This window comes from Cutaneotrichosporon cavernicola, assembly GCF_030864355.1.
Source record: "Cutaneotrichosporon cavernicola HIS019 DNA, chromosome: 1".
NCBI lineage: Eukaryota > Fungi > Basidiomycota > Tremellomycetes > Trichosporonales > Trichosporonaceae > Cutaneotrichosporon > Cutaneotrichosporon cavernicola.
The window spans coordinates 406,432-429,312 of record NC_083393.1 but is presented as its reverse complement, the minus strand read 5'-3'; the positions used below and the strand labels follow the sequence as shown (position 1 = coordinate 429,312).

Sequence of the window (22,881 nt, the reverse complement as noted above, 5' to 3'; positions counted from 1 at the left end):
TCCAATGGACAGTATTACCATGTTGCGAGGTATCGTAGCGATGGGTGCGTGAGCGTAGGACATTGAAAGCAGCCTGCCAAGCCTTGGCAGTGGAGACACGGGGAGGTCATGGCCAAGTCTTGAGCTCACGGCCAAGTCTTGAGCTCCCTTGGCAGAGTAGATAACGCCAGTGGTTGGATGAGCCTGTCTGTGGGGCTTGCGGCCGCCGAGCTGTTGCTATCCAGTTGGCTGTAAGCGGTGTAGTTGTGAAACCTGCTATCCCAGGGCACTCACACCACACCATCACAGCATTGACGCGACGTACCTCACTTTCAGGCTTCCACAGCGACGGTACAGCCCACCTCATTGTTCGCGGGTGAAAACAGGGAATACGATCGCGAGCCGCGGCTACGCGAATTTGGGGCACAGACACGCATTCGGTATTGCCCGATCGTAGGATCTTGTTTCGTAGGGCTGATGCTGGTGCTGGGTACTAGCACTGCTCGTGTGGGAAGGGATCACCAGACCTTAAGAGGGTACCATTCAGCCAGATTCTCTTGCGAGGTCATTCCTGGACTGCGTCACCTGCACACACCACCAAGTCGTTCCCTCCAACACTCCACGTATGTGACCCAGCCTGCAAGTGTTTTACAGGCTGGGGCATTAACCGCCCGGTCCGTTCTGTAATGCCCACGGGTTCCAGGTGTTGGTCAAGACCTTGCAGATCTCGAGACTGTGTTGCCTGAGCAGACTCGTATAGATCTCGTCAGACCACGCCCATGTGCTCGTGGCGTATCAGCATCACCGATCGAGAATGAGGATGCTTATAGGAGAACGGGATGCCGGCACGTCATTCCTGGTGACGCCACGTAGCCACGTAGCCATGCGTTTAAGAGTCGATGGCGATTCGCAGGCTGAGGCATTGTACTTATAGCAGAACGGTGTTGCGGCTCAAGGCCATTCCTCGGCTTTCGGGACATATACCGCCATGCAGAGACCCAGCAGTAGGCACCATCGCTGGTCACATGTAGTCCAACGTGTTTTGCAGGCTGAGCAATGGTCATTCCTCGGCCACTTTCGCCACTTATCTGCCATCTGTCCACGTTCCAGCTGCGGCCCGTGTAATGTATCCAGACCCAGACACAGACACAGACAGACCGGACCCAGACCCGGACCAAAACCCAGACGCAGGACGTTCTGCCGCCTTGTAGATGTGACGATGCTAACGGGCCGATAATGTACCGCAACACCGGCGCAACGCCGGCGTGGACGGGGTTTTGCGTTTCGTACAGCCAACGGCAGTCGTCGGTGCATTGCCCACGGCACGCCCGGAGTGACTTTGGTGCCAAAACCGGAACGGCTTCAGCACCTCGGTGGATGCCGATTGCTACGGGAGCCGGCTGCTAAACGCAATGCCAGTCGATGTACGCCAGCGGTGCCTTACTGACTTATTGAAAAAACCCAGCGCCGCAGTGTACTCCGCACTCAATGGGCCGGTGTGTATCGGCCAAGGCTGGTAGCAATACACCACTGTAGTCATATATGATACGAAGCGACATGATAGCGGCTCATATCCTCACTGAATCTACACGTACACTACCATGGCACCTGTTTCGATCGAGACCAAGACGCAGACCCAGGCGCCGACCCCGAAGACGCTCAAGTTGCGCGCCCAAGACCCGTTCCCCGACCTTACTACCAAGGGTGTAAGTTTGGAGGTTGAGTAAAAGTTGGTCTTACACCAGTACACTGTCGTTCCGGGCGTTATCAGCAAGGAGAAGGCCGAGTACTATGTCGACGAGATGTACAAGTGGCTTGAGAGCTTGTGAGTAACTTTGCGGGGGGTTGGCTTGTGACGGGCCGGCCGGTGCCGGAGCCGGAGCCGGAGGTTACTTGCTTTTCAACAAGATGCTAATACCAGTGGCAAGGGCTTCAAGGGCGATGACCGCTCGACTTGGCATATCCCCAACGTGCCCAAGTTTGACAAGGGCGGTCTGTACCACCGCTACGGGGTTGCGCACGAGCAGTTTGCGTGGGACATCCGCTCCGAGCCTGGAGTCATCGACGCCTTTGCCAAGATCTGGGACACTGACGAGCTGATCGTTTCCTACGACAGTGTGAACATCTCGCTTCCCTACGGTTCCGAACTCAGCGCTGAGGCGGGCAAGCCATGGCCGCACAGCGACCAGTCGCCGACCCGCTGCTTCAAGCACTGCGTCCAGGGAATTGTCAACCTGTACCCCAACGGACCTCTCGACGGCGGCCTCATGGTTCTTGAAGGAAGCACCGCGCTGTTCGAGGAGTACTTCCGCACGCATGAGAACCTCATGCCCGAGGAGGGATGGCCGACCGCCGACTGGTGGCAGCACGACGAATCTCACCTCGACTGGTTCTACGAGCGCGGATGCACGTGGACAAAGGTCGAGGCTGGTCCTGGCGACCTTATTCTCTGGGACTCGCGGACTGTTCATTACGGTGACGCAGCACGGGGAACCGAGCCCCGTATCGCTACGTATGTGTGCTATAAGCCCATCAAGAATATTCGGGACCAGAAGCTACAGGAGAAGCGGGAATGCTTTGCCAAGTCGTGGGGAACGAGCCATGACCCTCTTGGTGAGATTTTATAAAGATGGTGCTGACAAGAACAGAATTCCGCATCACCGCTGCTCGGTTCAAGGGATGGGAACTCACCGAGGGAGAGCGCATAGAGCCCCGCACAAAGCCTGTGCTCTCCCACCGTGCGCAGCAGCTGGCCGGCCTTGTGCCCTACTAGTCGGAGAAGGGAGAGGAGCGAGGAGCGAGGATCGAGTGCATAGGAGAGGATATGTCGAGTTGTACCTAATCAATGTGATTGAAATCTTGAAACAAGCCACCATAGGGAGAGGGAGATGGAGTGCGGAGGTCAGTGCGGAGGGCGATGCCTGAATTGTGGTATGATGGTATGATGGCGCAGCCGACATGACGCGCGCGTGCGAGGTTTCAATCTCTTTTAGCACAGCTTGAAATCACAATTGTCATATTGATCATTGAATTGCGCAGTCACTCTTCTAGACATTTAGACATTAATAGATGTCTTGTACATCGTCGTCTTTATCCATTTGACCATCTCATCTCTGCGATTATCTGTGGAATAAAGCCTCAACGCCACCAAACGCGTCGACACGACAGAGAGACCTCCACCTCATCCCGCAGTACCCTTGATTCCGACGCGACCTGTGCGTTAGAAGCAATCCCCTTTATTTTCCCCGCACCCACACCCAAACGCACGCGCTACTCCTCTCCTCTTGGCTCTCATCACACTGTCCACTCTCCACTTTATCCACTCTACACAACATCACTCTCATTTCACCTTCTTCTTCTCCAGTTCCTTGTCATCGCCACTCGTCAACCTTCTTTACACCCTTTCTGCCACCGCCACAGCCACCACAACCACTAGCCCCCTGAGCGCGAGATGACCTCCAACGCGTACGATTACGCCCCGCACTCCCAACCGCATAACGACAACCGACACAATTACAACGTACCCTCCCCCAACCCCTCCTTGCTGGATGACAGGCACGGCACGCCGTTGAGCTCTCACTCGCCAGCCGGCTCGACGGTGCCCCTGCGCCCCGAAAGCGCGTACGGCGGCCACTCGCGCGATGACCCATCCTACCCTGCTTACGCGCACTACGAGATGCCCGCCGCGCCGATTCAACGTACCCCGAGCCAGCCTAATGACCTTAAGCACGGCGAGCTGCCGGACGGATGGACAAAGGAGGACGAGGAGGACGAGAAAGAGTTCCTCAAGGCTGGACTGTTCCGCTGGCGCGACCTGTACGCGTGGCGTTTCTGGATCCGCCTTGAGTGGTGGTGTACGTCCCCTCGCAGAGACGGAGCTCACACCAGACTGGTATATCATCCTGATCGTGTGTACAGTCCTCGTCATCCTCATGACCGTGTACCACGATCAGCTGGTCAAATGGCTTACTCCGGCCGCGGAGTGGATGCGCGACCTCCCAGCCGGATGGACCATTCCGATTGCCATCATGTTCGTCATCTCCTTTCCCCCCTTGTTCGGACACGAGGTGAGTGGCCCCCGCCCGCCGGCTATGATCTGGGCACCAAAGCGCCTTTCATAACATCACTCACCCCAGATCGTCGCAATCATCTGCGGTATCGTGTGGGGCCTCTGGATCGGTTTCGGCATTGTCGCCGCCGGCACCCTGGCTGGCGAGATTGGCAACTACTACGCGTTCAAGTACTGCCTGCGCTCGCGTGCCGAAAAGTACGAGAACAAGAACATCACATACCACTGCCTGTCGTATGTGATGCGCGAAGGTGGTTTCTGGATCGTCTTCATGGCCCGTCTCTCCGCCATCCCAGGCCACTTGACTACGGCCGTGTTCGCGACGTGCGGCATGCCCTTTTGGATCTTCCTCACTGCGACTGTCCTCACGCTGCCCAAACAGCTCGTTACTGTCTATCTCGGTGTGCTCATCCTCAACAAAGACAGGAGCACAAAGTCCAAGATTATCTCGTACGCCGTCTTGGCCGTTGGCTTCCGTGCGTTCCCTTTCAAGCAGAGCTGACCGCAGTCGTGACCATCTACGCCGCCTGGTACATCTGGCACCACATGCACAAGGTGCGCGTGCACGTCTGGCGTATCCGACGCATGCAGATGGCGAGCCGCGGCATCGCTCTCGGTGAAGTCGGGTACGCACGCGACCCCGACGAGGCTGAGGTGTCCACTCCTATCCTCTCGACCCACCCCCACCGCAGCTCGACCAAGCATGGCGGCCTCGGCGTGCCTGTGGGCGCTTTCGACCGCGACCGTGCATCCTACGTCAACCCCTACGATATCAGATACGACCGCGAAGGCGACATGAGCATCTACCACGTCGACGCGATGACCGAGCGTGTCCACCTTGAGGAGGACATCGCGGACCGCATGCGTCGCGCACGCTCGCCACCTCCAGCCGTGCCAGCCGTGCCAGCCATGCCGCAGCAGTACAGGCCACAACCTGGGTTCCCGCAGGCTGCACCGAGTGGGCTCACGCGCGAGCCGTCCTCAGCGAGCTTCTACCAGCCCGCCACACAACCACTAGCCATCCCTTCAGCATTCCCCGTTGCTGCACCCGCACCAGCAGCGCACGAGCATTACGGTGGGCGGATCTAGTTGTTATGATAGTTGTAGGGCTCGCAGTGATCTGGCAAGCAGGCTTGCTTATAGTGCTGTATTGTACGGGTGTAGATAGATACAATGGACTGATAGAGTACATCTTGACGCGGATCATGAGCGCTCGTCATCCAGGAACTGGAACATGCGCCACACGCCGGCGGCAGAGCCGAGCGTGAGGACAGCCTGGTGTCAGCTTGTCGGGGGAGAAGATTAGCTCACAGCAAGCAGAAACGTCCAGACCAATAGAGGGTCGTGCATGAGTGGGAGGAACGCCAGGACGAGGATCGCCGAAATGGCCTGCGTGAACAAGAAGAGAGACGTGACAATCGAACGGAGGCCAGCTGCACGGCTGTCAGTGTACTTTTAATGGCTGGATCCGCTTACGAGGTGACATCGTGAACGCGAGCTCGAGCGCGGAAACGCAGGCGATTGCCTCGCTCGCGCCAGTAAGCAGGGGCGCGGGAAGGACGAGCCATGCGCTCTGGTCGTCAGTCACTATAACGTTCCGACGCGAGCCACACTCACCAGAGGCGATACTTCATCGCACGTCGTGGCCTCGAATCCGCAAGGAGATGTCCTGTAGACCTGCTCATCAGCTGGTCGGTGCAGCTGTACAACATACTGCGAACTGGAGCAGCGCACACCACAGCATCCCTGCTGCAGCAAGGATGAATCCTGCGACGATGCGACGCACAGGCCCATGGGGTATATTGCGGGCCTCGAGGAACGGGTACACGAACTTGTTAAGCAGTGGGATCGCGAGCACGATCGCGAACGGGTTGCTTGAATGAGCTATTTCATTGTCTACTCACGCTTTCTCGAGGACGTCGTTCGGGACACCCTGCTATCAGCTACGTTGAGTGTCGGTAAGCTCACATTCGTCGTCATGGCCCCGGCCATGCTCGTCATGATCGTGTTCAGGCCCCCGTCGGCAATGTTGTAGATCGCGAAGAAGAGAAACAACTTGCACGCCAGCAGCGCCTGCTTCACATCGCCGCCCTTGGGCTCGACGCCGTGTCCGACCTCGCCATCGCTTGCGAGCTCATACTCGGCCGCGCTGGGTGGTTCGCTCTTGACCGCGCGACGGAGGATGTGGTACGCGTCACGCAGGGCGGCGGAGGAAGGTGCTGGCTCTGGCTCCAGATATGGGTTCACGAAGTAGAGGAGAGGCGGCATCAGGAAGAAGATGACGCCCGGTATTAGGTACGCCAGCCAGAACCCGACGTACTGCCGTCAGCCGCTGGTAATTTGGAGCTGTTTACCTTCTCTGCGAATGTTGATGCGACGGCGAAGAACGCGCCGACGTTGATCGAGAGGTAGTACGCGGCCATGATCTTCTGCACGGTGGCTGGTGTCAGCTGGTACGTAAGCAAAGGAGCTTGGGAAGACCTACCTTCCCTCTCGACGACGACGCGTTCCCCGTCCACGGTCGCGACATAGTCCTCGTGGACGTACTGCTGCCCCATAAGTGGGGCGATGTTCGCCTTGATGAGGCCTGGTGTCAGTTCCTTCACTCCTACCAGCGGACGCACCAGTCGCTCCACCAAGTAAGATGACGGAAATGATGAAGGGAAGGAAGGCGGTCCCGGACAGCAACACGGAGGGGATTGCCGCTACCGTCAGCTACCCTCCATGTTAAGGCAGCTCACCCCAGACGCAGAGTACGTGGGCCACCCCTGATACGGCGGTGCCCACAGCGATAGTCCGGAACTTGCCCCACCGCACGTCGGCGAGTGCCCCGCCAACCTGGTCTCAGCCCATCCGATCTCAGCTCACCAGAGGGCTCGCAAACGCCATAACCGTAAAGAGTGCACTGACGGTCGCACTGGCACGCAGGCCCATTCCCAACGCGCCGGGCGGCGTGTCGCTCCCTTTCGCTGGCGCACCCGTGGTACTCCCTGGCGGGAGTGGACGTTGCACAAAGTTCGCGAAGACGCCAGATACGCCATAGTACGAGGCACGCTCAGCGAACTCGACAAGGGCTAGAAGGTGCGCGATGAGCGGGACAGCGGCGGGGACGCGGCGAAAAGTGGACTCGGCGGCGGTGGGAGCTCGCCGTATGGCGTGGTCTGATATCAGCGGAGGAAGGAATATAGTCGAAGGAAGGTGGGTTGCAGTCTTGCGTTCTGCGACGGACTCACCCTCCGTTTCAGCTACCAGCTCGTACGCGCCGCGCGAGGAGAATACTTGCCGTATTCGAGTGAACATTATATGACCGCCAAGCGTGCTCCACTGTAAGCGGTCTGACGTGGAGTGGGTGAAAGCGACAATTCAACAACAGGAACCCACGGTCATTACGCTGCAACATACATGGGGCCTCCACTTGACAACCGGACACGTCCGCCTCACCATCTCAATAGCAAACACTCCCTCGCCCATTCGCCCAGGCATCTTATCGTCAGAGTGTGCGCGGAACGGCCTAAGAATCTGTTCTGCATCTCTGTCGCTGGATGCACTCGACGTCTCATGCGATTCCTCATCCCGCCCGCGCTGCGTCTGCTGCAATGATTACATGGTCTAGGTGACTTCTACATCGCCCTCTTCTCTCTCCAAGGGCCGCTGAGCTGATGCGGAACAGCGCATCCTTGCGCCGCTCTATTCCTTCATCTCGGCGTCGCCGCCTGCGCGCTCGGCGATCGCCTGGCGCAGCTGCTTCTGGAAGTCGTCCTCGACATCGTCATCGTCCCAGTTGTCCTCCCACAGCTGCTCGGTCAGGTTCGCCGTCAACGTGTCCGCGACAGTCGTGGTGTCAGCTGTTGTCAGCGGGGCCTGGTATGCACGGCAGAGCTAGCGCCTTCCTTGGCCCCTCGTCTCTCCCCACGCGTTCTCTGCCCTCTCTCCTCAAGACGCTGTCCATCATGCTCCGGGACGCCAGTCCGACCGACACATGGGAACTCGCCAGCTCCAACATTCGCAAAATCGGGGGAACCGAATACTCACTCGCGGCGGCGAACTCCTGCACGTCAGCTACACGATCGAACGTCATCGCTCACCTCAAACTCGTCGTCATCCTCGAGCGCGCCGAGCTGAGGGAGGTTCTTCTTCTCTGGTGGTGCGGGTGCAGCCTTGGTGTCCCCCTTCTTTTGGTCGTTCTTGTTCTCCGCCATGGTTGTAGTTGTTGTTGTGAGAGGAAGAGCAATGACGAACAACGCGTCTGTTCCCTCAACTCACGCTTGCGTGTGGTTGACTGCAGTCACGTGATCACCACGTGTGGTCATTCCGTGCCTGGTAATCACGTCAAAAGTTGGAGTGTATTGAACGTCAACCTCCATCTGCAACAACATCAGCCGACATAATGCTCGGCCCACGACTCTGTGCCCTGGGCAAGTGGAAGGGCGTGCTACATGCCGCGCCACGAGGAGTGAGGTTGTCTGTAACGTCGCTTACAGCAGTTGACGCCACGCCTGGTGCGGTATTATACTCCTAGTGATGCGCCGTCCGGGGCAGTTGGGGACAAGCCAGTCGCCACTGAGCTCCCGGACTTTCCTGCGAAGACGCCCAAAACCTGGCGCGAGAAGTCGAAACCGATCAAGGGGGGAAGGCGGCGCGGCTCCGCCGCGCGGGGACCCAATGCCTTGTCGGGCCCGCCGTCTTCGTTGGGCGCCAATGCCAGTTCCGTTGAGCCGAAGCGCTCCCCCTCTAAGGAGGGAAGTTTTAAGCCCAAGCCTTGGCTTAATCCGAGTGCGGGCGACAAGCGGCAGACTGATCGGCCCCATGGCTTTGGGCTGGAACCGAGCAAGCACGAACTTCCATCGAGGACAGTCGCAGGGAGAGTCAAGCAGGCCAAGACGATTGCATGGCAGCACGACAAGTTCTTCAAGGCTCACAGCCGGAGCATAGATTACTTGGAGAAGTCTTCAGAGAGGCGAGACCGGGAGACAGCTGCGACTTACCGCAAGTCGCTGGCATCTATGGCTGGGCGGCTCGAGGTCATCCTGGATTCGCTGGAGAAGGATATGCCGCCGGCTGAGTTCGAGAAGCTTACGGGGACGTTGGGACGTGCCAGGGAGCAACAGAATCTGTCCCGAGCGAGTCGCGCGGAAGGACAATACCCCGAAGACTTGAGGTACCGTCAAGCGTCGCCACATGTGGCTCCCTGTAAGTGTTTGTCAAAGTGCTGCTAATTCTCAGTGAGCAATGCCACCACCACCCGACCAAAGAGCGTTGCACTGCTCCGGTTCGAAGCTGCTCGCAAATGGGCGCTGACCGCCCAGCGGCAGGCTGAGCGGACGGCGAGGCTCGCGACATTAAATGGGGCTACGGAGGAGGCCAAGAACAAGGCGAACGTGTTTGCCTCGGCTGCCGCTATGGCGATGGAAGATTTCCAGGACATGCGCGAGCAGTTGAAGGACGTCCTCAGCCCGGCTGAGTTGCGCGACATTGAAGATACTGTCGATGAGTACGACAGCACAAACTTGTCCATACAAGAGGACAAAGGTGAGTGAACACCTTTACTCTCTAACAGAACAGAAGTGGTGGCTAGCACGACGAGCCAGTACTTCAGGCGTGATGGACGATTCGAATCTGAAATCGATGGTGACTTGAGTGCCAGCGACTTCCCTGTCAGGCCCATTGCGCCTCCTCGCGAGAACAATGTTGCAAGGCTGGCCAATAACCTGCAGCGCGTGCTTTTCTCCCCAGGAGTGCACTACGCCCGTGACCCCCGGACCGGCGTATGGAACTTTCCCCCAGAGTTGGCCAACATTCCAACGCCCGAGGAGTTCAACTTTGACACCCTTCCCGACTACATTACAGCCAGCAAGGATCCTGAGCTGGCTGACCTGGCCCAAGGGGACGGCATCAAGTACTCGGGTTCGACCTCGACCTTGACAAGCTCGTTCAGCCAGATCTGGCTTACGCTCAATGGCGGGCAGGGTGTCGACATCAGTAAGCTCTCTCAGGGATATTCGGCGCGAAACGCCGACTATACGCATGGTGCTCAACTGCCGGCTGCCATTGTTATGTGGCCACAGCCCAACGGGCGCTACGCAATCGACTCGGACAAGCGCTTCCAGACGAGCAACAACATTCTGTCAGAATATGGCAATATCCTCGAGAAGATTCTCACCACCGACGCTAGCGAGTGGTGGAAGTCGCTCAAGAACGTTCCCGAAGGCTTCACACCGCCGGGCAAGCCAACCGCGCGTGAGGCTTACGCCTACTCGCGCGGCGGCAAGGTCTTGATGCGCTCCCAGCTCGACTGCCAGGACAACCGTCTTCCTGGTAGCGGGACGTTTGACATCAAGACCCGTGCGGCAATGCCAATCCGCCACGACCGCGCCAACTGGGAGGCGCACAAGGTGTACGACATCAGCGAAACACTCGGCCAAACCGCCACTTTTGAACGTGAGACGTTCGATCTCACCCGCTCGGGCATGCTCAAGTACTGCTTCCAGGCACGTATCGGCGACATGGACGGCATCTTCATCGCGTACCACAATACGGCGCGTTGCTTCGGATTCGAGTACATGCCGCGCGCTGAGCTCGACACGCGCCTGTTTGGTGGGCCTGACATTGGCGACCAGGTGTTCCAGCTTTGCATTGGCTTCTTTGAGCGCATTATGGACCTCGTGACTCGTATGTTCCCTGACCAAGCGGTGAGCGTGATGTGGTTCCAAGCGCAACCACCACTCAGCGCTTTCCAGAAGGCACGAATGGATACGCGAACGGCCAGCGAACTCACCGTTGTCGTACAGCCCTTTGGCTGGAAAGGCGAGGGACTCGCTCCTACCCGAGCCATGCGGATCCAGATGGTCAACAACGTTGACGGCAAGGACGTATCTCCCAGCCAAGGCATCAAGTTTTTCTCCGACTCCAAGGAGGAGCGTGCTAAACAGAAGTGTGAGTACGCGCGTGCTTCAGCAACTGATGATCGCAGGGACTGTACGGTACAACATTGCCATGACGCCCGACACACCGGAGGGCCACGACGCTGCCCGCACACTCCGCTCCGATGGTGCGCAGCGCCTAGCGGCGATGAACGCGATTTGTGTGCCGGAAGGCAAGACGCCCGCCGACATGTATGATTCCAAGAAGCGTTCTCCAGTGGAGACTGAGACCGCGGAGGCGCTGGGCCACGGCACGCCCTCTCTTGAGGGCCCCAGCTCAGATGCAACTGCCAGCTCCCCTGCCACTTCCGGCGCCGCCAGCGCCGTCCCCGCGGCCGCTGGATACGACGACCTCGACTACGCGACGATCAAGTGGGTGGAGCCGAACTCAAGGATAATCAAACTTCGTGCGTTATCATATGAGACGGGGAAGGCATACGATGAGCGTGCAGCCAAGTGGAACGCACAGATTCAACAGATGAAGGCAACGGATCCGGAACCTGAGGTCCAGCTGGAGCCGTACGTCATCCCCGGCTACGAGTTTCAGCCCACACAGTGGCGCGAGCGCAAGTCAGACCCGCCATTACCCGTCTCGGCTACTGAGAAGGAGATGGAGGAATTCGCCGAGACGGCGAGCAGCCGTGAGCAGGAGGAGGACGTTGCAGTGGACCTCGACGCGTCCGAGGAAGCCGAGACCTCACCGGACAAGTTCAAGCGCGATCGTCCGCCACATTACTTAGCTTAGGCTTGAGGCTACCGGGCTCGGCGTACTTCCTGGGAACTCGATAGCGACGCCCACGATAATCACACAGGCTGGCCGACACTATCGCTTCGCGCAACTTTGAGGCTAAACACACCGCACAGTTGGATATGGGACGTCCATTCTCATATACGCATAACTCCAGTATCAATATTGTTGTATGCATTACCACACCTCTGTCTTGATCTACAGGCGTTCACTGGGCTGCATTGACTTGTGCGTTATTGGGCCCTGAAATAGCCTGCCTGCAAGAGACTGGAATGGGGCAGAGTGGCGTTAGGCCGGTGGAGGTTGGGCCAATAGATGACACGTGTGCACGCCCATGACGTCCATCGTCATCTTCACTCCCAACGATCCTCTCGCCACCCTCTCATTTCCCATCACCACAACCACATACATCCATCATGTCAAAGTGGACCAACGTTTTGGACAAGGTCAAGGCTCAAGCCGCCGCGGCCGGCGCACATGCGCAACAGATGATCAACGTGAGTGCGGCCCATGGAGAATGGCATGAGAGAGGGAAGGCTTGAGATGGCCTCCTACAAGCTGGGGACGGGCTGATGGCAGGATGGGGCGCAGACGGCGCGCGGGCACGGCGAGGGCGGCAGTATCATGCAGCGCGCACAGGCCGGCGGTAACAACTTCATGCAGGGCTTCACGCTTCCGGGCGAGTGCGACAAAGCCGCAAAGATCCTCCAGAGCTTCCTCGGTGCGTTGTCATGGCGAACGCTACGTGGATTGTGGCGAAGATGGGCATTTGTGGTGACTGAGAGACGGGCAAGAGCTGCCGCCGGCATAGAACCACGGGTTGTCAAAGGCAGCTCCGCTATCTCCGGAGTGTGCACCGCTTGCTGCGGGCGCAGCTCCTGTGCTACAGATTCCGTGCTGCCATGCACAGTAGCTGTGTCAAGTGCTCTGGCGATCTGCCGTCGTTTGGTGCTCTGCTGGATCTCAGCGCGCACAGGAGACATTGGCGGATATGGTTGGCCGCCAGACCTCCACCTTCCTCCACCTTGGCATGTGGCCAAAGCCGAAGCCACGTTGGGCCGTTATCTTGCCCACAGCGTGGCGCATCCCTTGTTGTCGATGTGTGCTGCTGTCCTTGTATCTATGCGACTGCAGCACACAGTGTCGTACGGAGCCCGACGTGCTGCGAGAGAGTTTTAATGGATGGAAGCCCAATCAACCACCACCCTTCCAATGATGGTCGGAGTACTGGCGGCTTTTGGACCAAGGTGCCATGGGACGCACGATACCAAACATTTACCTACCGATTTCCATGCTAACCCGCAGCTGACCCGTCGAACCCGGAGTCGGCGCTCAACGCTGTCCCGAAGGAGGTCCTCCTTCGCTGCAAGGGTGAGTAATGTTGGCAGAAGCCCAGACTGCAAATAACTAACGCCCAGGCCTTGCTGTCTTTACCATCTTCAAGGCTGGCTTCGTGTTCAGCGGCAAGGCCGGTTCGGGTATCGTCATTGCCCGTCTCCCGGATGGCAGCTGGAGTGCGCCAAGCTGCATTGCCACTGCAGGTACGTTGTGACATGATCTGGACCGTTGCCGAGCGTTACAACCGTTGCGCAAGAGAGCGCGACTTGGCTACGTGTCACCTACCCATCAGTTGGCACACGCTGCTACGACCCCTACGCAGCCAGGTCGTATGGCGATGGCGAGCCGAACCATCATGCTTCGGCGACATGCCTCCTGCCGGTCTACGCTACGGCGTAGCCTGCAGTTTGTGATGATCGCCAGTTGGGTGCGCTTGCTACCGAGTCTAATCGCTTGTGGTACGCAGCGTGTTGTGTAACTCCCTAGCGCCGTATCTCACCAGCCGTTGTTGAAGTGATTCACGAGTGCTGACAGACAGGTGTTGGCTGGGGTCTGCAGGTCGGTGCGGACCTGACTGAGGTCGTCATGGTCCTCAACTCGGACGAGGCGGTCAAGGCCTTTTCTCGCGGTGGCAACGTTACCATCGGAGGCAGCGTCTCCGCAGCTGCGGGCCCAATTGGCACTGGCGGCCAGATCAACGCTTCCCTTGTCAACCCTGCCCCCATCTTCAGCTACTCGCGTTCCAAGGGTTAGTGAAGTTTCGTGTTTCGAGGGTGCTACGTGTGGCTGTGTCCTCCTCTCTCCCTCCTACGTCCACGCACGTTCCATCCCATTTCCTTGCGGTGGCTTGAGATGGGTAGGTGCTGCCACGGCAATACCATAGACCAGCTCTGCCCTCGGCCATCGGCAACGGTGTCGCCGGTCATCCGTCATCCGGTGACTGTTCGTGCCGACGTGTCTTCACTTGCACAATATTTGGTGAAGCCGGGGCGTGACATAAGCTGTGCTTAGACACGTTCACGTGTCTGCCATGGCGCAACAGTGTTTCCTGGTTTCATGGAGGTGATGGTCGTGCAGGAACGCTGGTGGAGGGCCAACCATGGCGTGGCAGATTAGCTCTGCGAGAGAAGAAAGGGTTGTGGGACGATGCGGCCCCAGATCACACGTCACATACAAAGGTCCAAGGTTCACGGCGGCGCGGACGCCATGTGGTAGAGAAAGAGCAGCAGGAAAAACATGGGTCGGGAAGGTTTGTCCGCGGCTGATCTCATTCGGCCAAGGCTCCGTCAAGCTGTGCCTCGATTGCGCAAGCAACGAGGCTTATCATGGCGAAAGCAGCTCAGTCCAGACTGTCAGGAGACGGTCAACTGTATTATCATGCTTACCAGCTGGCGGCTCGCGCCGCCTCGGCGCTTCCGACGTGTTTGTCTGTGACTCGGGTGGCGGCCTAGTCCGCTGTCTCCTTTCTCTAATCTGATTCGTTGTAGTTGAACGTGAACGGGTGCTAACAGCCACCAGGTCTGTTTGCCGGCCTCTCACTCGACGGCACGATCCTGGTGGAGCGCTACGACGCCAACCACAAGTTCTACGGCAGCAACGTGTCCACGACCGACATTTTGACGTGAGTTGCATTAATCGTAATCCATCCCCGGGATCAATGATATTGACACTCACCAGTGGCCGCGTTCCGGCTCCTGAGATTGCCTCGCCAATGTACGACGTGATTGAAGGTGAGCATCGCAAACTGCATGCCGCGGAATGCGAATCGCAAACATTGGGTCCACAGGATGGCGTGACTTGCATCTCAGGCACGATGACTGTTGATTGCTGACTTGCAGCCGCTGAGGGCCTTGACGAGACCGGCATTCCGAGTGAGGCCTACATTCCAAGTACCAACCCCATCGCAACCGCAGCTGGCGCGCCTCCTGCCTCCACAGACAAGCCTGTCTTTGACGCAAGCGCGCATCCTTGAAGTGCTCGGAACACGATTCTCCGTCATTGACGCGGTTCTCTCTCTGATGAGCGCTATTCACCGAGACTGGATGGAGGGATGTCCCGCGTGGCCTACCATTCGGATGCAACATGTTCCCGTCTTGGCGTACCTATCGACATCAACTAAGCTCTAAGTGGTCTGAGGCGTCTGATGACTAATGATTAATGATGTACTTATGCCTGCCTATGTGTTGAGGTACTGGAATATTACAGAGGCACTAATGGAAAGGGGGCTGAATAGGTGTTTCAGCACTCCTGGCCAATTAGATTCGGCCATGGCGCTCCTGTCATGTGACCCGACCATCGCCGTTAGAAAGGTGTGTTGGGCAGGTTGGGTTTATGGTTGGAGGTACTAGCCATGGCGATTCTGCGGGTGCCAAAGCGACTTTGCGTGAGTGAATCTAATAGGACCGCAATTAAACCTGTTACTTGGTTTAGAATCCGATAGGTTCGGTGAAAATGCTGAGACCAGTAACTCAATCACTGGGGCGCTCGTGAACAAGTTGACGACGAGTCTGGAGCTGTTGTGGCGGTGGCGTTTTTGCCACGGCGCCCGGTGTTCCCTGGATAACATGTATTAATAATGAATACTCCGATGCGGACGGGACTGTACCTGACCGGGAGAGAACAATGAGGTCTATTTGGATGGATAAAGTACCAAAGGTTACAGGAGGGTCATAATAAAATGCCAAGGCTTACGACAGTGTGGCTTCAGGGCCGTTGTTTTAAGTTGTTAGTGTTAAGCCCGAGGCATAAACCCTTTGGCTGTCTGTGCACAATGACTCAAAAACCCTGACAATAGAGCAGGACATGGTCCAACGTCTCAGGTAATACCGGCACGCTGAGCTCTCTTACAACTCGCTAAACTCGTTTATTATCCAACTCTGAGCTTGAGAGCTTCATTTTGTCGGGTCGGTCCGGCCCTGAGTTTGAAACGTTTAGCGTGGGCTGGATATCATTATCATGTCGGGTGCAGACCTGCGGGTGACCAGCTGGGAGAGGAATGATCTACGTTCGGCACTGGAATCCTGCAGCCCTCCCTAGCTTTAGTCTGTCCAATGCGTCAAGGCGTTTCGTGCCAAGAGGCCTGTATTTCGAACTGTGGAATAGCCTGATTATGCCAACCTGGTATCCATAAAGCAAAGACTTGCACCAAAAGTGCTTCACTGCCACCATTCCAGGCTCGCTTAGTCCGCGGCATGCAACATTCGGCATGCAGAGCGTAATACAAGCGGGCTTGGTAGTCAAGGTCAGTAATAGCACCTTGACGTATTTCGATCTCTTGTTGTGTTGAGATTAGGTGACTACCAGCTTGTTGTAGATCGGTTATGCCCTTGAGGTCTGTGCACCCGACGGAAGGTTCGGTTGGTTGCATGTACAACGTCTGAGCACGTGAAGCACGACGTCGTTTGACTGGTTAAACGATTCTGGTTTTCTAAGTAGCGGCTCGATGAGCCTCTGCGCCTAATATCCAAACCTGGCCTGGCATGGGGTGTAATTAGCTCTGTCCGGTCCTCTCGGCTCTCAGCTCTCAGCTCTCAGCTGACAAGTGGTTTGGTTGTCGGGGAGACAAGGGTTACAAGACTGCAAAGACTGTAAAGTCGAGGCCAGGAGTTCAAGGCACAAGTGCGCTAGATGGCTCAAAAGTGCCGTAACGCTGTCACTGTCACTGCCGGGGTAACCTCGTTTCGGCACGGCCGTGGTATCCTGCTCATTCAAGTCTTGGACCTGGTGTTAGGCACAATAGCAGAGGACAAGGTAGGCGGAACAAATCCGCAAACTCCTAATACCGTTCGTCGTAAGCCTTACAGCCGTTTCGCTCTATGGCAGCAGAGCACAGCGCTAGCCATACAACTTTGCCATACTGAATCTGTCGATCACAGTTTGATCAACCACAACGGCTTTCCCTCTTTAAAGAGGTCGGCGATCCACAATCCCTCAACCTCCCTCAACCCCCTCAATCCATCAACCTCAACTTTGTTATATTCAAAACCATACTTCAACAATCATCCATCACACTTCATACACACATCATACACTGTACTTGCACTCGAACATCTAGCATTCTTGGCCATTGCAGCCACAGCAACCATGTCGCACTCTCACTACTTCAACACTTCCATCCACACTCCCTACCCCTCCAAATTCGACTCTGTCGAGGACTCTTGGGCGCCTCTCGTTCCCGGTCTCCTTGACCTCGACCCATGTGCAGACTCGCCAATCAAGATGAACTTTGACTTTGAGCCCCTCCATTACGAAGTCAAGCTCGGTCATAGCCACGGTCCCAGCCACGGCCACAAGGCACGCAGCACGCCTCGGTCAGAGCGGACTGTGTCGAAGAGCGACGTCGGCCTGAACATGTTTGGCGAGATTCACGGCGAGACGCAACACATCGAGGACATGGACCAGGCCTCGCTCTCATCGTCAGCGTCAGCGCCAAGGCAGCAGCTCTCGACTCCATCATTACTTCGCGCACCCCGCCTCCCCACTCGGCCCCTCATGTCTAGCCCCAACTCGCCGCTCATCGCCGCCGACCCTAGCATGACCTCCTCTTCCATCATCCCTTCAGTTGAGGGCACTCGCGCACCAGCGGCACCACGCTTCTCGGCACTTGGCCTCGACCTGACAGCCGGCCCCGAGCTCATGTACCCGTCTCCTCCCATCTCTCCCACTGCTGGACGTGGTCGTCGTCGCGCTCGTCCATCGATCACCGAGCGCTCGCAGGACGTCGAGCGAGGCCGTACCCGTGAACGCGGACGACGCACTGAGGACGACGACGTCCCTGACCTTGCGCATTCGCATGACGAGCTCTCCCTCCGCAACCGCGTCAACGACTGGTCGAGTGCAGTCTACGCAGCGACGAGCTCGCCCTCGACGCCGCCCGAGTCGTCACCAATCGCCCTTGCTCTTTACGATGAGGTCGAGCTGGCGACCGCCCTCGGTCGCCTCAACGCCGACTCTGTGGGTCCAGTCCGCGTCCCCTCGGCATCTGTCGAGGTACTTGCTCGCCCGGGTCTGCATCGCGCAACTTCGCTGCAACACGACACGGCTCCTGGCGCCGCACAACTCGGGCCATGGGCGCTGCGCGTGGGCCAGTCCCGCAGCCGACTGGTCAACGTGCCGCGCCTTCGTCGTGCCGCCACATCTTCGAGTGCGCATCGCATCTAGTGTTCCAATCCATCTACACCACCATCTTTTCACATCACCCCACACCACACCCCACACAGAACGGTCTGCGCTATGGCAGTCCCACGTTGTACAACCGTCACCACAGTATATTGCATGTACATTGGGTTTTGGATCTCCATTGCTACATCGCTCCCCAGCCAGGTGAAAAGGGACTAAGCAAAGGAGCAGAGGAGGACCTGGTTCATAGCTCGCGCCTAAGTGGCGGCACCGCGCCGCAGGAACTGTGGCAGGTGACGTGAAGCGGTCTTTCGGTCTTACTGCCAAACTAGGGTCTTCAGGAACCTCTGTAGAGTGTCCTGTGCTAGTACATCTGTCTGACGAGAATTCGGGAAAAGCTTGACTTGTCGAAATCGTGACGCTGGAAACAGCGAATATCCGAGTCTTGTCAAAGTTTCCGTCTCGGCTTGCCATAACAAGTTCGAGACATACGGTGCCGGCGTACCGGCATTCTACTGTCGACAGGGAGTGCTGTGCAACAAGCGACGAGTGTCAAGTCCATGTGTAACGGGTTTGTGCCCCACAGGCCACCGGCAAAGGCACCAACGCCGATCATCGAAACTCGACGCCACCAGTGTTTCCTATATTTCAGGCCCTGGAGTATCTGGAATCGTGCCAAACTCAATAAACTTGATTCCATCGGTAAACGGCGATAAATCAGAGTCAAGGGATGATGAAGACCAATCCAAAGTCGCCGGGCTCCTGCATATATCAGGATTTGGCCGGAAGCTCCGGGGCATGGTAAAGATAGCGCGCAACTTTGTGAACCGATGCAGCCGATGAGCGGCAGAATACATACTCCATGTCGTTCAACACGGCGCATGAGAGACACTCCCAGTTACCTTGACTTTTCCACTTGCTTCCATGTCTTTTAATCCGGGGCGCTTTCAGAGCGGAGCCGGATATTGGAACAAGAGACCGAGGATGGGCCTTGTCAGAGCGCTGTCGACGTCAGCGCCGTCCGAATTATTATGCCGTTGACCAAGCCACCAACCTTTGCCCTATCCTTGGCACGGACTCTAGTTTCACATCCGCTATCGAGGGTCGGGTCCGAGGGCCCGAGGGTCCGAGGATGAGGCCCCGTCATTTCACGGTTACATTGCGAATTCTGCAGAATAGGAGAACATGGCCATTTGGTGCGGAAATACGTCTACATGGTCCTCTCCGCACTCCACTGTACCAGTAAGATGGATACAGAGCGGACAGCAAGTCGGATATAAGTTGGGCGCGAGATCTCGATCTCTCTCGTCGCCTCCTTTGGGGTCTCCAGTCTCTATCATATCCTAGATCCCCGATGCGGGTTTAATGGTGGGTAACGAGTGGTGAGGGTTGTCGCTTGAACTGTAGCTCAGCTGGTGAATGCATATCGCCCAGTACCTCACAAGAGTGCGATCGATAGAGAGGCGACGAGGACGGGGGCGAGGGCGAAGACCTGAGGCAAGTCATTGTGCTCAGCTGACATTCGCCGGACTCAGGGGATCCCAGTATCCGCGACGTTAGGCAGAGCACGACTCCGCATGGGTACGTTTTCTTGTACAGAACATTTCTCCATCGGGCAGGCTATCTTCCCAGTAGGAGTAAGCCATTTTGTCGACCCAGGCCGGATACGAGAAGAGGATGTGCGTCGGGACAGGCCATCTCGGACCATGTCCCATATGTTGTCTTGCGGTATTGATTCGGCCCTTGTCAGTGTAATGAGATTAGAGAGACGACCACTTTGTCGTTTTTTACAATCGTTTACCAAGTGCACCGTACAGGTGAACGCAGGATGGCCAAGATTATATTTCGGGTTGGCGCCACGTTTTGGTGCAACTTGCAGAGAGAGGAGCGTGAGTGAGCTGACGCGGCTGCGTTTCCGTTCGACTATTTTCCAGGTAGATTGCTATTTTCTCCTCGCGACCAAAAAACTCTCCAAATGTGTATCTTACAATCGCTATTGCTGTTTCCCATACCATTTAAGGAGGGGAGGGTAGGGTCAATTCACGCTCCAGTAAATCGGCAAGAGGTTAGTCCAGGCGTTGGCTATTGTTCACTTGTGCTGTCCTATTGTACCCGTGCTTTCCGATTGTCCCGAGCTCATGGTCATGGAGCACGACTGGAGGTACCATCACTTTCGTGTCTGTGGAGAAAATTCTGACGTTGCTCACAATGCCTGGAGGGTGGCGGGCGTCCAGAAGTTGTCGGTGCACATGCCGAGGTATACATCGTCAGGTCAGTTTTACACACAAAGATATACTAGTTGCCGGGGAGGGTGAGTCTGTACCAGTGTGAAGCTGCACAATGCAGCAGTTGGTGCGCAACCTCCTACATCCTACACCTAAAACACCTCCACCTCCACCTCCACCTCCACCTTCACCACTTACTACCGTGGGAAACTGAGCGCCATCGACCAGCCACCCACCTCACATGGGCTTCACAATCCCTCATTGTCTCAGATAGCGAAAAGCCAGTCACCCAGTCTCACAGTCACTAATGGACAATGATAACACCTGCATATGCAAATGGGATTCAGCCTACAAGATACAACCACGTGCGCGTACGCGAGACGCCCAAGCCAAGACGGGCCACCTGTCCCTGTTCCCTTCTTATTACTTTTGTTTCTTGCTCTTTGCGCGGCTCCCCTTGCCCTTGGCACCCTTCTTCTTGGGCTTTTTGGCGCCGCGCGGTGCGCCGCCCGCGAATAACGTCTTGTGAAGCACGTCCCCACCCTCAGAGTTGGTGCTGTCCTCTTCAGGTGGCGGGGACATGATTCCTCCCTCGGGGTCTGGTCGGGCGGGGGAGGGGGTGGGTGGGCGCGAGGAGGAGGCTGAGTCGGTGGGCGAGGGTGGGCGCATGCGGAGCTGGCTGCGCGAGGACGTGTTGATCGAGAGCATGTTGCTGCGGTTAGCGGGGACGTGGTGAGAGTGAGAGGGAGGGAGGAGGAAGGAGGGAGGAGGGAAGAGGGGGAAGGACAAGAGCAGGAGAGGACGGCGAATCCATCAGTGGAGAGAGCGCCGCTGCCACACAAATAACTGCGATGTGACGAACGTGGGGTAAGATCTGGGCGCCGCTCGACCAGCGTGGAAGCCTCGCAGACGCAATCGCGATGACAACATTGTCCCTAATAGACCAGAAGCCGTTCCCGCGGATCACAGTCCAACCCCTCGCACAATCACGATCGCGATCATCGTGACCTGGGCGTCTGCGTCGCAACTGCGCCGGCCTCTAAGCCACCCAAACTCCTCAAACAACGTCCAAACCACGACCTGCACAAACTCGGCCGACTCACGCGCCAACCTCACGCCCAATCTTGTCAATGCGGTCCTTTGCACTTGCACTCAGCGCGCCGGTCGGCACGTGCGATCCGTCCAACGTCGCACTCGCGCTCATCGACATGGACCCATATGCGTCCTGGCTCGTAATGCTGCCCTCGCGGAACGGGGCGACGAGGGGGTCCGTCTCGGATGACTAGGGTTAGCACGACCCACAAAGATCAAAAAGCAAACTCACAGCATCGTCCTTACGGCGCCCGCAACAGGGGAGGAAGTCGAAGAAGCCCATCTGCGGCGGCGGGGGAGGGGTGGTGGGTGGTGGTGGTTGGTGGGGGGTGGGTGGTAGGTGGTGGGTGGTAGGTGGTTGGTGACTACTCTTTTGTTTAGTGCAAGTTGGAGTTGGGCAGAGTGCAAGTGACGAGGTGACGAGTGTGGGGGGTTGAGGGTGTGTGAAGAATGGACCAAAAGATGAGTCTGTGCGGTTCAAGAGGGTTGTGGGTTGGGACAAGGATGAGAGATGCGATGTAACTAAAATCGACCAACTGACACACACAAAGGACTGCTCTGAAAAAGGATTATGACGGTTAATGTCCTATTTGACCGTTTGAGGGGTTAAGTGGCAAATTGTATGCGAATAACCCTTTTAGCTTTTGACCTTTTGACCTTTTGACCCACGACCCTTTTACTCACCGACTCGAAAACTATTGGTTCTCAACAAACCCTTCTACCGAAATGTTTACCGGCCCTCCGCCCCTCCACCTTCCCTCTCCCCTCTCACCTCCACATCTCGGCGTGCCTCGTCATTCCCATGCCCTATTCTTGCCGCGGTATGTATCCTCTCTTCATATCTTGACTTCTAGACCTTTACTGTTGACCTCTTGTGAACAAGAGATCCAACATCTCTGCATCAATTCCTCAACACCTCAAAGTCAAGTCTTGGCATCGCAGCTCACCGCCACCAGTGCGGCCAAGACTCGAACCCCCCCCCTGAAGCAAGTGGACGTGCCTGCTTGTGCAATTGGCCACGCCCTCAAAATCTCCCCAAAAGGACAAAGGGATGTCTGTCGCGACCCTGCGACAGTCCAGCTGCTGGATATGCGCCGAAACCAGCCAACAGCAGCCCGCACATGTTTGTTTCCAATTGAGCCCCACCGGAGCATGGCCGGTCTCGGCCATGCTTGCCGTGTCTACCTCGACTTTCTGTCTCACCCCACTTTCCCCTCCGCCTTCGGTATGGCTCGGCTCGGATAGTCACGTCGTCTGTGCACCCTGGCCATGGTTTGGAAGATCCCTGTGCAAGGTTTCACGGATGAGCAGGTCGCGTCCAGTCGCTTGTCGCTTGTCCGGCGGCGACTCCGTGCGGGGCACTGAACACAGCATCGCCGAGCCGGACTTGGA

General features: G+C 57.1%; 8 protein-coding genes across 8 annotated transcripts; 5 read left to right on the top strand and 3 right to left on the bottom strand.

Moving 5' to 3' along the window:
- Positions 1 to 1,580: 1,580 nt before the first annotated feature.
- CcaverHIS019_0101660 (uncharacterized protein) lies at positions 1,581 to 2,752 on the top strand (the record flags this gene model as incomplete). The annotated part of the gene is made up of 4 exons (XM_060597300.1): positions 1,581 to 1,685; positions 1,725 to 1,804; positions 1,901 to 2,592; positions 2,628 to 2,752. The coding sequence occupies 4 exons, from the start codon at positions 1,581 to 1,583 to the stop codon at positions 2,750 to 2,752; spliced, it is 1,002 nt and encodes a 333-aa protein (XP_060452714.1).
- Positions 2,753 to 3,430: 678 nt separating this feature from the next.
- On the top strand, positions 3,431 to 5,137 carry CcaverHIS019_0101650 (uncharacterized protein; the record flags this gene model as incomplete). Its single annotated transcript, XM_060597289.1, has 4 exons — positions 3,431 to 3,833; positions 3,868 to 4,046; positions 4,116 to 4,524; positions 4,557 to 5,137. 4 exons carry the CDS (start codon positions 3,431 to 3,433, stop codon positions 5,135 to 5,137), a joined length of 1,572 nt encoding a protein of 523 aa, XP_060452713.1.
- Positions 5,138 to 5,251: 114 nt separating this feature from the next.
- On the bottom strand, positions 5,252 to 7,348 carry CcaverHIS019_0101640 (uncharacterized protein; the record flags this gene model as incomplete). The annotated part of the gene is made up of 13 exons (XM_060597278.1): positions 5,252 to 5,323; positions 5,360 to 5,481; positions 5,525 to 5,621; positions 5,666 to 5,725; positions 5,763 to 5,922; positions 5,953 to 5,981; positions 6,017 to 6,367; positions 6,403 to 6,488; positions 6,534 to 6,635; positions 6,673 to 6,753; positions 6,790 to 6,886; positions 6,959 to 7,209; positions 7,282 to 7,348. The coding sequence occupies 13 exons, from the start codon at positions 7,346 to 7,348 to the stop codon at positions 5,252 to 5,254; spliced, it is 1,575 nt and encodes a 524-aa protein (XP_060452712.1).
- Positions 7,349 to 7,735: 387 nt separating this feature from the next.
- CcaverHIS019_0101630 (uncharacterized protein) lies at positions 7,736 to 8,247 on the bottom strand (the record flags this gene model as incomplete). The annotated part of the gene is made up of 3 exons (XM_060597267.1): positions 7,736 to 7,893; positions 8,081 to 8,096; positions 8,134 to 8,247. 3 exons carry the CDS (start codon positions 8,245 to 8,247, stop codon positions 7,736 to 7,738), a joined length of 288 nt encoding a protein of 95 aa, XP_060452711.1.
- A 188-nt stretch (positions 8,248 to 8,435) lies between these two features.
- PET127 (uncharacterized protein) lies at positions 8,436 to 11,713 on the top strand (the record flags this gene model as incomplete). Its single annotated transcript, XM_060597256.1, has 5 exons — positions 8,436 to 8,501; positions 8,533 to 9,238; positions 9,272 to 9,577; positions 9,611 to 10,981; positions 11,019 to 11,713. 5 exons carry the CDS (start codon positions 8,436 to 8,438, stop codon positions 11,711 to 11,713), a joined length of 3,144 nt encoding a protein of 1,047 aa, XP_060452710.1.
- A 419-nt stretch (positions 11,714 to 12,132) lies between these two features.
- CcaverHIS019_0101610 (uncharacterized protein) lies at positions 12,133 to 15,026 on the top strand (the record flags this gene model as incomplete). Its single annotated transcript, XM_060597245.1, has 8 exons — positions 12,133 to 12,213; positions 12,296 to 12,437; positions 13,022 to 13,087; positions 13,135 to 13,257; positions 13,593 to 13,802; positions 14,573 to 14,675; positions 14,732 to 14,784; positions 14,893 to 15,026. 8 exons carry the CDS (start codon positions 12,133 to 12,135, stop codon positions 15,024 to 15,026), a joined length of 912 nt encoding a protein of 303 aa, XP_060452709.1.
- Positions 15,027 to 17,137: 2,111 nt separating this feature from the next.
- On the top strand, positions 17,138 to 18,214 carry CcaverHIS019_0101600 (uncharacterized protein; the record flags this gene model as incomplete). The annotated part of the gene is made up of 1 exon (XM_060597234.1): positions 17,138 to 18,214. The coding sequence occupies one exon, from the start codon at positions 17,138 to 17,140 to the stop codon at positions 18,212 to 18,214; it is 1,077 nt and encodes a 358-aa protein (XP_060452708.1).
- A 2,606-nt stretch (positions 18,215 to 20,820) lies between these two features.
- CcaverHIS019_0101590 (uncharacterized protein) lies at positions 20,821 to 21,772 on the bottom strand (the record flags this gene model as incomplete). The annotated part of the gene is made up of 3 exons (XM_060597222.1): positions 20,821 to 21,109; positions 21,501 to 21,679; positions 21,722 to 21,772. The coding sequence occupies 3 exons, from the start codon at positions 21,770 to 21,772 to the stop codon at positions 20,821 to 20,823; spliced, it is 519 nt and encodes a 172-aa protein (XP_060452707.1).
- Between the last annotated feature and the right edge of the window lie 1,109 nt (positions 21,773 to 22,881).